General features: G+C 47.5%; 3 protein-coding genes across 3 annotated transcripts; all 3 read left to right on the top strand.

Annotated features, from left to right (window-relative positions):
* Positions 1-1187: 1187 nt before the first annotated feature.
* Positions 1188-1721, top strand: FPSE_05464 (uncharacterized protein; the record flags this gene model as incomplete). Its single annotated transcript, XM_009258582.1, has 1 exon — positions 1188-1721. One exon carries the CDS (start codon positions 1188-1190, stop codon positions 1719-1721), a length of 534 nt encoding a protein of 177 aa, XP_009256857.1.
* A 1546-nt stretch (positions 1722-3267) lies between these two features.
* On the top strand, positions 3268-5685 carry FPSE_05463 (uncharacterized protein; the record flags this gene model as incomplete). The annotated part of the gene is made up of 6 exons (XM_009258581.1): positions 3268-3782; positions 3834-3951; positions 4000-4087; positions 4134-4650; positions 4701-5022; positions 5071-5685. The coding sequence occupies 6 exons, from the start codon at positions 3268-3270 to the stop codon at positions 5683-5685; spliced, it is 2175 nt and encodes a 724-aa protein (XP_009256856.1).
* A 3071-nt stretch (positions 5686-8756) lies between these two features.
* On the top strand, positions 8757-13331 carry FPSE_05462 (uncharacterized protein; the record flags this gene model as incomplete). The annotated part of the gene is made up of 9 exons (XM_009258580.1): positions 8757-9050; positions 9112-9382; positions 9437-9848; positions 9903-10585; positions 10639-11239; positions 11291-11398; positions 11476-11798; positions 11852-12541; positions 12589-13331. The coding sequence occupies 9 exons, from the start codon at positions 8757-8759 to the stop codon at positions 13329-13331; spliced, it is 4125 nt and encodes a 1374-aa protein (XP_009256855.1).
* Between the last annotated feature and the right edge of the window lie 612 nt (positions 13332-13943).

Raw genomic sequence — 13943 nt, 5'->3', positions numbered from 1 at the left:
TCATGTTTCCAGTGACCAATATTTCCAATACCCTGAGGACCGTTTTACCTTCTTCAAATACCAGTTGGATTATAATTATAGTGTTTCCCTTGCCACCAGACAGTTATGTAAAAAAGCCGCGACAAGCCTCGACCCTTTGATCCTCGCATTCCCTCACACTCATGTTGACCCGACGGTCCGTTCCACATCGACAGGCCCATTAGCGTCAATCGCCACTGACGACTCTATTTGTTGAAGATAGACATATGGTAGTATTCGAATCCCGATCGAATCGTCTAGCCAGAGAAGGAAGCTATTCGATATGGATCGCGTTTAGATAAGATACGGATAACATCAGTTCAATAGTTATATAGGGACATGGATCTCGGCAATCTTCGGCCAAGCATGAGGCTCTTTTTGCCACTAAAAATAAGCGTAATATTTAGATTATAGCACCAATTATTCGGTAACGCAAAGACCACTCTATTCTCACGTTGGTCACATTGAGATAAGATAATTGACTTGTGTTACACGATACCTTCAACTTATCTGCATCAGTTTCCCCCGCAAACAATGACAGCCAGGAGATCCTGTCAAGTGGTCCTGTCAGTTGAGTGTGACCTTCTCGATTCGCATCATAAGACCATATTAAGAAATCTGTCAGCAGAACTTATGTAGTCGATTTTCGTTTAGCATCAACCGGCGTATTCTATTTCGGTTGAAGGATTCTCTTGGCAAACATAAATTCCACTACTCGACTCGCAGACCAAGATCGGTGGGCTTAGTCTCGATCAATCCATTTCAGGATTTGTTGTATCCGATACGACGCTGATCAACTAATGACAGGCTCCAAGAACACGGTAATGCTACACATGTATTGAGGGGTGATGGCTTCACCTTCTACTTTGGGCTTAGCCTGCAGGTCTTGAAGGAACCGCCCCCATGTTGAGACAGTGCAAAAGTGCCTACTTATCACTGGACCGACTTCCGAAATGGTTACAAGCTGAGTCCAAGGGTTTGATGTTTGGGATCTTTTGCTGGTGCTATCAAGTGGTGAGTGGCGGTTTGTAGATATACTCAGTTTGATAGACGAGATTCGTCTATAAAAGCAAGTCATTTCTCCTGTATTCAACAACCTTTCTCGACAGCCAGACACAGACACATCTCAAAGACAACACCTACTTCCATCCTCATATCCAACCGCCAAAATGAGATTCGCTCCCCTTGCTATTGCCTTCCTCTCGGCCTTTGCCATGGCCAACCCCTCCACCGAAGGCGAACTCGAGCGCCGCCAATGCTCATGCAAGAAAGTCGGCGATGAGTGGCTCTGCTCCGGTCCCAAGTGCTACGACAAGCGCGACGAGACCGCCCTCGAGAAGCGCCAGTGCACCTGCAAGAAGGTCGGCGACGAATGGATCTGCAGCGGCAAGAAGTGCAACGACAAGCGTGACGAGACCGCCATTATTGAGCGCGATGAGGACGCTCTTCAGAAGCGACAGTGCTCTTGCAAGAAGGTCGGCAATGAGTGGTTCTGCTCCGGTCCCAAGTGTCCCAGCAAGCGAGACGAGAGCGAGCTCGAGAAGCGTCAGTGCTCTTGCAAGAAGTATGCTGGTGAGTGGATTTGCAGTGGCCGAAAGTGTGGTCGCAGCCTCATGGAGGATGAGCACTTGGAGAAGCGACAGGCTTGGTGCAAATGCACTAAGCATGGCGATGAGTGGGTTTGCACTGGCACAAAGTGCTAAGTCACGATATCAGAAACAAGACGATCAGGTAAGCTTATCGGCAATTCATAGCATTACTCATCTAACTCTTTGTTCCAGATGAATTCGACATAGCAGGTCGAGATGTCTAGGATTGGTATTTGTTGGGCGTATCATGTCTGAGAATTGTCACACTGGTTTGACATTGAGTACAGATCCGAACGAAACATGAGAATGAGATATTATGAATACAAATGAAATTGACACCACCCCGTTGTCTACCTCTCAAGTTAGTAGTGACTGTTTATGTATTTACTCCCACATGCTCGTAGTTGTTGCATGGTTCCCGTGACTCTGTAGCAGTGACAGGTCAAGTGGTCACCCAACCAGGAGCGCATTTAGATCCAGGTGTGGTCAAATGGGCTAAGATATATGTTGAAGGCTACTACTAGTCCCTTTATGCTTATAGTGCAGGCTCTAGATATGTTTCTGTTGTAAGACGTCTTGGTTATACATAATCAACAGCTGTGGAAGTCACACCGAGAAGACATCAGGACATTGTAGTAAGCGTTTCTTCGCAAGTACTACAGTATGCTTGAGATTTTATGAGTTATTAACTTAGCTTTGAGTTCGTGTTAGGCTGATACAAGGTCTGGCTCACTGCTTAGCCCGCTCACGATACATTGTCAAGATAACAAATATCTGTCTTCTATTTGCCCTTTTACTTTGACGGTAGTATATATTATAAAGTCTACTCCATCGGGCTGGAAACTTTAGTCATTGTCAGACGAACTACCTATCGTTTGCTTAAATTCATGGCTTCAAACTAGCATCGTCAGCTCTAAAGACACTAGAGTTCCATACTTTTATATCAACAGATACTAATGTCAGGATTCAAGTCTAATTGTTCAGAACCTCCAAATTTCCCTGTCCACATATAATCGTCCTGCTATGTAAATATCGTTATTATCCAGTCCTGTATAGACCCAACCAACGCTTCCCCGCTTGAAACAAACCCAAAAACAAGCTTAAACACGATAACCTCACGGAAGCACCGGTTATACCAGCAAAAGGTTCTTAAGCAACCCCGCCTCTCGTCACTCCTCATCGCTCAAAATACGACGCTGCGCGGATCGTTCCCCAAGTTGGAAGGTGAGCAGAGTTAAATAACGCGATGCCAAGCAATGACGCACAAAGCCCAGTAGGTAACAGAAAAGCTGTCTCCCAAGTCTTGGGGTACAAAAATAAATCGTCTAAGAAGCTTATGCTAAAGCAGCATAAGGTGACCTAATAATTTCGTCTCTTATGATTGTAACCTTCAAAGTTTCTGACAACCCAAGGTAAGCTTATCGAACTTTTCTCCGCATCTCGAAGCTTCACATTCCTCTTTTGGAGAAGTCCCAAGCGGTGTAAGCCCTAGCTTATCATGTTTCTTGATGTTATGTCGTGTAAGTTGCTCTTCCCCGCTTGGTGGATAGTGACGGGCCAAGACGGATATTTGCAAGAGGTATATTTGTATAAATAGCTAGATATATCCTATAAAGTGACAATGGTTAGTCACGGATCTTGACACTTGTGATCTTCCATCATGTCGAGGACTCTGGCATCTTATCTCGTCGCTGCGGCGTGCGTCTACGCCTGTCTTCCGGACAAGGACGAACTCGCTCACCTTCGCTCAAAGAGAAATGCTCGCACTTCTCATAGTCGACATGTTAAGCGAGACGTCGTACCATTCCCACCAGTTCTCACCGAGACAGAGAGTATGCTCGCCAACTCATTCGACAACAACAGTATCTCCGACTGGTCTCTTTACTATTCGTCAGGATACCGCCTAGCAGGCCATAACCGATCCCAGGCGGAGTGGACACAACAGAAGTGGATCGAGAACGGCTGGGAATCTTGGATTGACGAGTACTGGATTTGGTACACGGAGCCCATTGAGAGTACTCTCACTTTGAACCGAGCGGATGGGTCGGCGCATGAGGTTCAGAGACTTGAGGATGCTCTTGATGTTGATGCCCAGACGAATAATCCGAATGAGAAGCCAGCGTACCACGCCCTATCTGGTAGTGGCAAGGTCAATGCTGAATATGTCTACGTTGGGTAAGTAGTATAATAAGGCAGACTGCGGCCTAGAGCTAAAGATGTGTACAGACGTGGTTCTCGAGAGGACTACCAGAAGCTCAAAGATCTCGGTGTTGAGCTTGAAGGGAAAATTGCTCTAGCCCAGTATGGTGGAGCGAATCGTGGTGTCAAGATCAAGAATGCTGAGGTTGGTTTGGTTGATAGGAAGTGAAATCACTGAGCTAACACATTGTAGGCACATGGTATGATTGGTACTATCCTCTACACTGATCCCCTTGAAGACGGTGAGATCACGGAAGCGAACGGCTATCTCCCATACCCAGGTTCGTGACTCATATCATATCTTACCTATTCTTCTAACAACTGTAGATGGCCCTGCTCGCCATCCCTCTTCCATCCAAAGAGGAAGCACACGCTGGGGATCTCTATCTTTCGGCGATCCCTCAACAATAGGATACGCATCAACCAAGGACGCTCCCCGTCGCGATATCACCCCTTACGGCCCAAAGATTCCCTCCATCCCCATAAGCCCTAGAGATGGTCTCCAACTTCTCCACGCTCTTGACGGCCACGGTCTCTCAGCTGAACAAGTCAACCGAACCAACTACAAGGGTGCTTTCTCAAATGTCACATACCACAGCGGTCCTGCACCTGGAGCTACGTTGAACCTTGTAAACATCATGGACGCCAGACTTGAACCTGCCTGGGATGTGATTGCTTCTATCAACGGAACTAACCCTGATGAATATGTCATTATTGGAAACCATCGCGATGGTTGGACTGGTGGCGGTGCTGCTGACGCTGTCTCTGGTGGATCTCTTCTTATTGAGATGGCCAAGGCTTTTGGAAAGCTTGTCGAAAAGGGCTGGAAGCCTCGTAGAACAATGTAAGTCTCTCTGACCCGAAAACACGGTCCACAGTTCTAACAGTATTCAGCATTCTGGCTTCATGGGACGCAGAAGAGTTCGGTCTCATGGGTAGCACGGAATGGGTCGAGGACCATCTCCCTGAACTTATCGAAAAGACCGTCGCCTACATCAACCTCGACACAGCAGTTTCTGGTCCGCGGGCAGAGATTGTCGGATCAGGAGAGATCCAAACCATTGCTATTGAGACTATGAAGAAGGTCATTTTCCCTGAGGGATACGGTGCGGGGCCAACATTATATGATGCTTGGTTCAACGCTACCGAGGGTGTGTTGCCGGCTATGGGTAGTGGTAGTGACTATGCTGCTTTCTACCATAACGGTATCAGCTCGGTAATAACCATATCCCCGTAGTGCGGCGTATTAGCTAATTCTTTCCAGATCGACATTGCTGGTGGCCCTGGCCCCAAGGACCCAGTCTACGCTTATCACAGTCTGTACGACACGCACCACTGGATGACCAACTACGCAGACCCGGGCTTCCACCTCCACGCGGCGATGGGCCAATTTGTCACTCTTCTAACTTATCATATTGCCGACGACCCCTTGATCCCCTGGGATATGCCCCACGCTGGTTCCGCCCTCCGCGACATCTTTGAAGATCTAGAAGAGAAGCTCGAAGACCGTTTCGCCGAGTACACCGTCGATCTCAGCCCTCTCGACGACGCAGTATCCGCTTTCGAGTCAGCTTGCAAGCACATCGATACTCTCGCCAAACAAGCCGTTGCTCTTAACGACAATGTGCTTTTGGGTGTTGTCAACACCAAGTTTAGAGAGTTTAGCCGTGGCTTTGCGAGCGCAGGTCTCTTGCCAGGACGATTCTCGTTCTACAACGTTGTTAGTGCACCGGGTCTGGACAGTGGTTATGGAGCGGATGTCTTCCCGGCTATTCAGGATAGTTTGGATCAGGGGAACTTGATACAGGCTGAGGAGTGGGTTGAGAGGAGCGCCAAGGCTGTTTTGAGGGCAGCTGAAATTCTTAAGGTCGTGGCATAGACTAAACTGTCACAATAACATACGAGTTACGATAGAAAATATTAACTGCATTCACCAATTGTATTAGTCCGTAAATCTAGTTCTTTGTCACTTATATACGTTAAAGAGAAAAACATTTTAAACCACAATTAAGAGATCAATTATACTAAGCTAATAGTTGTTTCCTCATCAGTGAAAATAGACAAACACTCTTCCATCTTCAGTGACATATATCCAATTCTCCTGTACTCCTTGATAGGTCCTAAATAGCTCTCACTTTCCTTCAAGATAAGAGCTGCTCCTTTAATTTTGCCACCAAACATACAACACCCAATAAGAAGACAAGGATGGGATATATGCATCGTTTGGGGGTCTATTACATCGTCCATGACTCCAATTTCGCATTGATGAGGATACGTCTCATCAATACGGCATAAAAAGTTTTCTGAGGCCAGTACATCCGACACGAAGCCAATGTCAGTTAGATTTAACATAGATAGGACACCGCGAAGTGTAAGCCTTGCTCCGCGCACCTGACCTGAGGTGTCGGCCCCTTTTGAGTCGACTTTCCAGGACTCCACTGTCACAAATGGAGTCCAGTCCTTGTCAGAAATGTAAACAACTCCACCTCGCGAAGAAGCCCAGGACCAAGAAGGCAATATAAGCTGCGAATCTCCCTTTACAGAACTGCCGATGACTTGAGGATTGACTAGATGCCCCGTATCAAAACGCAAAGGAGCCGTACTCATCCATGCCAGACCTTTAGGTATCTCCGACTCCCATAACCCTGCAACATATCTTTTTCGGGCGTATTGTTGGATGATACTAGCTATACCAGAAACTGCCGGCAATCTGTCTGAAACAAAAGTAAAGTCACTTGTCGTATACGCGGACATAAAGCGGTACCATTCATTCATGAAACTTCCAGACTCTGAGCCCTTGGCATAAAGATCTCGACACTTTGTCATGAACTCACTGTGGAGGACAGGTTCATCATCTGGGCCCCCAGGCATCAACCCTTGCGTATCAAGTTCGGTTGCTCGGCAATCATGACACTCCCATAGTATCATGTTTTTCGCAAAGTGCAGGACTCTTCGTGATAGGAGACGTTCCTGTACGGCCCATCCCCGCTTTGAAAGTGGCCCAGTCAATGTCTCGGAATGCCAATTATTAACCCTGGACCGAATAGTGTACATCAATGGACTTCCTGGTCGGAATGTCAGAGACTTGGGTTCAGATCCAGATAGTAGCCTTGGTAAAAACAACCCCTGATCAGAAGAGCTTGCTCCAGTGGCAGATATGGTTAAAAGAGCATTTTCGTAATACTTTCCGAATCTAGCTGCTTCACATGACCAATCTTCTTTGTGCTTCATATCATCCGGTCCCTCACTTTGCAAGATACACAAGGCGTCTACCCAAAGATATCTAACGCCAAGACGTCGTGTAACTATAATAGCATCCTGGATTGTTTTGGGCAATTCGGTCCATGGCAGTTGATGCATCATAGTCTGGAGATTTGACCAGGTTGTTTTGGTGAAACTGCTCGAACCCCATGCATAGCTTAAAGCAATATATTCAAAACTTCGAAGATGTCTTGTGGGAATAAAGAGTCTTGGTTCTTGACTAATAGCATCTGTGCCAACGTCGATAAGTCTTGTTGGCAATACTTTTGTTTCTCTTTTGGCAGTGTAAGATCTGCAATTTTGGTGTGTCTGCCGACAGGTTCCGATCCATTTGGAGGTCAAAGAGGCAATTCGATCAATTCCACCAGCGGTGTTTGGGTCGATTATCTGGCGGCAAGCAATTTGATACTGGCTGAATTGTTCATCGCTAAGTTCGTGGTTCGTGAAGTTGGGTAAGGAAAAGCCGGATGTGGAACCCTCATGGTGGATGTTGATGTAATGTATCCTGTATCCACGTCTTCTGATATATCCTTCTACGTGGATAACAGAATCCTGGCAGTATAGTTCAAAATGGCTCCTGTATTTCCAATTTTGATAGATGATCTGACACAGTGTACAACCGAGAGACGCTGATCTCTCGAGGGCGCCAAAGTTCTGTAATGGTTTTCGTTCGGTTGCCTCTTGGTCTTTTCCGTCAAGACTCTCAAAGTCGTCCTTGAAGGCTGTGCATTGAGGACAAAGCATCATGCTCATAATGTAAAAGAAAACTAATCAGATAGGAAAGTTTTCAATCTCGTGTATAAGGTATTGAAGAGAATATGAGTTCGAGGTAAGAAAGAGTTGAGCCGAATATTTAAAGGTGGGTGGGAAAATGAGGCCTCCGACAACTTACACCACGTCAACAACCAGGCTGCTGTGATCTATCATAGGCCATCATCTACCCCGACCTGCATTTGTGTATTTTATCAAGGCTGGTGTGACGCAAGAATACGAATGCATGCTGGGGTTGAGCGGGGAAGCTTCTGTTGTTGTGCTGGCCAACGGCTCAGGAGAAATTGAAAAGGGTCTTTTGAGACAACCAATAACCCATGAGTTGCTTGTCTACGCGCTGCCAAGAGTATCAGGATGACTCGGCTCTTCAATAATAGGAAATAGCCCCGAATTTGCATTTATAAAGTTCCAAGTGCACGTGTATGTCAAATAAAAGTAGGCTCCGAGGCTGAATATGTGGCTTGCTGGGGTGAGACACTGTTGCTCGACGGCGGTTATCAACATCAGCGCGACGATTGTGTCAGCTGTGATAAGTTGAAAATGGTACTGTATACTCAAGGAGACAATGTATATGCAAGTTGATTAGTAGACGAAAACAATTGGTCATTTGTCCACGGCCGAATAGAATTGCATTCTTACGCGCTGTCGAGTGTTTCAGAGTCGCTCAGCTCTGCAGCCTTCTTTGAAATCAGGCTCGGCAATCGGCTTCACATTGTTTCTCGTCCCCCCTTCTCTCTGCATAACGAGGCTTTTCATCGAGGTACGCCTCAGAGCCTGGTGTGGTCGGAAGGCGCACCCGCAGTACCCAGACTCCTGCCCAAACCAGAGACAAGGCGCAATTCCTCAAGACAGCGAAATATTCCTTTCTCATCATCCTACTTTGATAGACCGTTGAGTAACTGTGCAGTCTGCTCTCCCATGGCATCTTTTTCCGAATACTCTTCGTTACCCGAGGTCGTCGTATCGGCTGAAGGCATGCCAAAGCTGGAGTTTCGACCTCGTGTGCCTCCCAAGCCCGCGGAATACTACCAACGATCAGATCCTACGACTAAAGTAATCCAAGACGACATTCGAAGGCCACAATTACCACGACAGAGATCCTTTGCACCTATGCCATGTTGCGTTTGCAATGGTCCCTACAAAGCGTGGAAGTGCGTCCAGTGCGACGACTTCTTTTGCAATGACTGCTGGCCGAAAGAAAGACCCCATCGTGTAAGGAACTACCACGCTCTCAAAGACACCTCCAAATCCACAGCTAACCGTTATCCTCCAGCCAGGAAAAGTCGGTATCGATGGGCGCGAACACGAAAAGGTCGACGAAGATATCGTATACCGGTTACAGCAGATATTTGGCCAGCCCACTGCCGAGGAACAGCACCGACGGCACACAAACGACATCAATACTACCTGGTTTGGAGTTACAAAGGAATATGACCAACCCTATCTTCATTACTCGAACCGACTGGTCGATATTCTGCGAGAGAGTCAGGTGGGAGCCTTTGCTGAGCGTTTCCCTCAATTAGTGTCGTTCGTTGGACAGACAGGTATGTCTCAGTATGTCATTCAAGTGATCCTCTAACCAACTAATGTGTCCTCAGGCGCTGGCAAAAGCACCGTTATCAAGATGCTGATCGACCGTCTGCAAGCCGGACTAGAGAGCTCTCGCAATATCCCCGCCCCTGTTCCTGGTCTTGTCGGCGACAACGTTCCCACCACAGGTGACGTTCACCTATACGAGGATCCAGGCACCTATCACGCTCAGAGTCCCTTCCTTTACGCTGACTGTGAGGGAATGACTGGTGGAGAAAACGCACCCCGGGGACTGGCTTGTCGGGAGAAGCTTGAGAGTGCAAAGAGATCGGGAAAGACTGTCAAGAACCTGCTCCGCAAGAAGATCACATGGGCAGACAACCCGAAAATGCAGTCGCGCGAATACGCGGTGACGAGTATGTTCCCTCGAATCCTTTATACCTTTTCCGACGTTGTCGTCTTTGTGCTCCGCGAAGTAAGGTGAGTCAATCCAACACGCTGGGACTTGGTGTCCACAACTAACAATGCATATAGGACATTCCAGACAGAGGTTCTCACACAGCTGGTTAATTGGGCCGCCATGTCAATCGACAAGTCCATCAATCAGCCAACCCTTCCACATGTCATCATCGTTGCCAACGACACTGATACCAGCATCGACGATCAGCAGTGGGACCCGGACATAGCCACCGAGGGATTGCTGAATGACTACGAAAATTCCGTACACCAAGTTCCGGCCCTCAAAGACATACTGGATAGTCTAGCCCATGTCGGAAAGCGCGTCACCACTACCAGAGGGCTCCTGGAAGAATACTACTCCTCTGTCACTGTGGTGAGAATCCCAGCCAAAGGCCGCTATATGCAGATCGATGAGCAGATCGGCAAGCTTTATGGAATCATAACCGATAGATGCATGCGATCGCGTGTCCGAAAGAAGCAAGTCCGTATGCTCCTCAATGCTGAGATACTTCCGCAATATGTAAATTCGGCTTATGATCACTTCTCGAGAAGTCTCGATGAACCTTTTGACTTCAACAAAGAAGCACTCAGACACGCTCCCCTGCCTCGGAATTTCGGTGGACATATCCTAAACCTTATCTTGACTGTCTACAATCAAATAGGTCATCGTCGAGATCGACTTCCAGACTTCTTTGCGCGACTCAGTCGTCCATTGGCCGCTTGTATTATGCTTGCTGCTACTCGAGATAATATTCAAGGTAATGTTCCTTCTATTCGGTATTACGCTGTGGGTAGCACTGACATTCTCCAGGCTCATATTCCGGTCTGCTGCGTAGCACTTACGGCAAATCCCTTGACGAGGCTCTTCATCAGTTCTGCGACCATTGGCTACCCTGCTCATACACACGTGATGAGGAAACATGCCATAATGTCAGGAACTCTCATACGAAGGGTCATCAGTCACGTACTGGTAGGATCTTCGCTCGTGGCTCATACGAGTCGACGTTTATCGCAGAGGCCTTCTTTCCTGAGTGGATGGGCCAAATTGACAAGCAGATCAAAAATCTCAACGAGCGCATGTACCGATTCGATCAAGATCAGAACGCTATACCTCGGGCTCTCAATGTCGTCATGGCTGATTTCTACCAGAGTGTTCGAGTTGATGGCTCCGTTTCCAGGTTTAAGAGCAATCTGACTTGTCTTTGCTGTGTGAGAAAGGTGCCAGAAAATGTGCTCCCTTGTGGTCACATTCTCTGTAAAGCCTGTATCCAAGCCCACGGCCATAACGTCGGGCAAGGGTTGTTCCACATGCATTGTTGCCCACTTCACCATAAAAGAACACTATGGCCAGAACCAGCCCGCGTCAGGTTCAAGCCGGATGAGGCTGGTGTGAGGATCCTCTGCTTGGATGGGTAAGTACTTATACTGCCGCTACCTTGTGACACCTACTGATTTGCAACTAGCGGTGGCGTGCGTGCTATTGACGAGTTAGTCATTCTCCATGAGATACAAAAGAGACTTGGTAATCACGTACCGATTCAAAACTTCTTTGATCTCATCGTGGGCTCTGGGTAAGTCTTTTTAGTTTTGTTTAGTTTTCTTTTTTTTTTTCGTTACTGATATCAGATTACTGACACGTTCATTGTAGTACCGGTGGCATTATTGCCCTTGGTCTTGGGGTGAAACGATGGAATGTAGGCGATTGCAAGGACCACTTCAGGAGTCTTTGCAAGCAGGCCTTCACACCACGACTTGTCAAACAGCTATCGGTAGTCAGCATGCGCAGTCAATACAAAACTAAACCTCTAGAGAAGGGGTTGAAGTCTGCCTTTGGTCAGCACGCGTATCTCTACGGTGGCTCCAAGCCTGATCACTCGACTTCGATCCGAGTCGCCGTCACAGCAACTTTGGCCAGTGAGAACAGGCCAGCGGTTCTATCCAACTACAACACTGAGAGTGAAAATGACTCTAGTAGGTCGAAGCTGCCCGGAGTCTTTACGCTGAACCTATGGCTAACTATCCAGTGCCTTACAGATTTGTCAGGCCTCAAGACCCTGCATGGGAGCTCAAGACATGGGAAGCTGCACGGGCAACGGCAGCGGCGCCTCCATACTTCAAACCGTTTCTCCATAGCGCAACTGGAGTACAATACACTGATGGAGCTGTCCATCATGTTTGTCCAGTATTTGTTGCTGACAACGAGCGAAAGCGCTTATGGGGGGACGCCAATCAACCCACTCCAGACCTTGTTCTATCCCTTGGTACCGGCCATGAGACGTCTCGCTTAACCCACAAGGCTAAACGTGCTGTGGCACAGAGACCTCCACTGCCTTCACAGCAAACCGGACCTCCCCAACAGCGACCTTATGCTAGCTTCAGCTCCATGTGGAGGACCACGAATCCCGTGATGGATGACCAGCATTGCAGCGAAGATATTTGGAATAGCTATGTCGAAAAGACCTCAGCTCCATCTCAATTGCAAATGGCTTCACACGAGCATCGCTATATGCGCATCAACGTTGGATGCGCAGACAAGAGGCCAAACTTTGATGACATTGAAGAGATCGAGACGATTGAGAGAAACTCGATCAATATGATGTGTGAGGATTATACTGTCAGGATGGCAGCTCACAAGCTCGTAGCAAGCTGTTTCTACTTTGAGAGGACGGGCGTTGACGCTCAGAATAGAGAAACAGAATTGTATAAGTGCTCTGGTAGGTTGAGACGTATATCGCCAATGCAGCCAACTGACTGGTGACAGGCAATATCATCTGCCGTTTCGACGAAGGAAGTCGCGATATCAAGGGATTGGGTCTCATTCTCAAAGATCACATCCGTGGAAGCGCCTTCATACCCTACTTTATCTTGGAAGAAGACTATGGGACTCCAGTCATGAAGCAACATGCCGTTACCGTCCCTGTTGACACGATTGAGAAAATGTGTTATACTGGCATTTTCAGACTACCGTCTCACCTCATCATCGATGGTAGTCATGAAACAAGTTTAACACGTCTTTCTTTGTGTTTGCAGCAAAATGGCTACGGTTACTCACAAGAGTCTAGCCCATTCGAAAGTTCTGTCAACCCATCCATGTCTATTAGTGGATTCCCAAGAGAGCTTTTCGTCCAGTATGATCCCCTGTCACCCCGCGCAGCCGTCGAGGACGAGGATGATGGTGAAGGGCCATGGGAGTTGCCTGGTTCAGACGGTCCATCGCCAGCCTCTGATGTTCCCAAACCATCAAGGCGGGGACTGTTTAGGAACAGATCGATTCATCACTCAATTTCGAAATTGTCCTTGGGAGCCAGACCTAGTAGCTCAGAAGAAAAAGTGGCTGGATCTGGTGAGAGTCGGGAAGCAAGTTCGATGGAGTCGTCGAGGTTGTCATTGATCTCAAAGAAGAGATCAAACAGTGAAGAAGATGGATCATTTCTGGATGTAGTGGACGGGAAGTCTGAGGGAGTATCTGGGTCGTGGGGTAAGCCCTTTCGTGGATACTACTGAGTTAAGATTGTATCTAGGTCATATGTACTTTTAGACTTTCCAAACACGGATATGAATTGAACGAATAGATGTTATTTCTTCTATAATGATCGGCTGTTTGTGGATCCAGTCATGGGGACTCTAGTGTATGGTGACAGGTTGACAAGCACATCATCGTGTCTTCTGGGGTGATCATCTCTGCTGAAACTCAAGCGAACTGTAGGGCTAACCAATAACACTTTCAGTCCCGTATCAGAATTCTGGTGCCTGAAAACTACCTCTCAAACAAAAAACAGCCCATGCAACAGCGGCCATCACGAGCGAATCAGAACAGTCACAAACTACCGCTGTCCAGGGATCAGAGACGAGTCTTACCACTTTCATACCAGCGCAGTGGATCAGACAATCAACTCCCACCAGTAATGACTCGTCAAGAGGATCAAGGACTTTAGCTTGGCTGCAATCTTCAGGCGAGGCAACCTGTGCGAAAGAGCCAGGGAGAGATTGACATAGGATGAAACGGATGTCCGGCGGACTCTCCCTTTTCCTGTTTTTATTGTTATAATTAACTCTGCTTACTCCCCGTCATCTTTTTTTCTAATTTAATCTCTCTGTCATATTCAAGTGTCGCTT

The sequence above is a fragment of the Fusarium pseudograminearum genome, chromosome 2 (genome assembly GCF_000303195.2).
Source record: "Fusarium pseudograminearum CS3096 chromosome 2, whole genome shotgun sequence".
Taxonomy (NCBI): Eukaryota; Fungi; Ascomycota; class Sordariomycetes; order Hypocreales; family Nectriaceae; genus Fusarium; species Fusarium pseudograminearum.
Note: the sequence above shows the minus strand (reverse complement) of the source record. Positions and strands in the feature narration are given on the sequence as shown.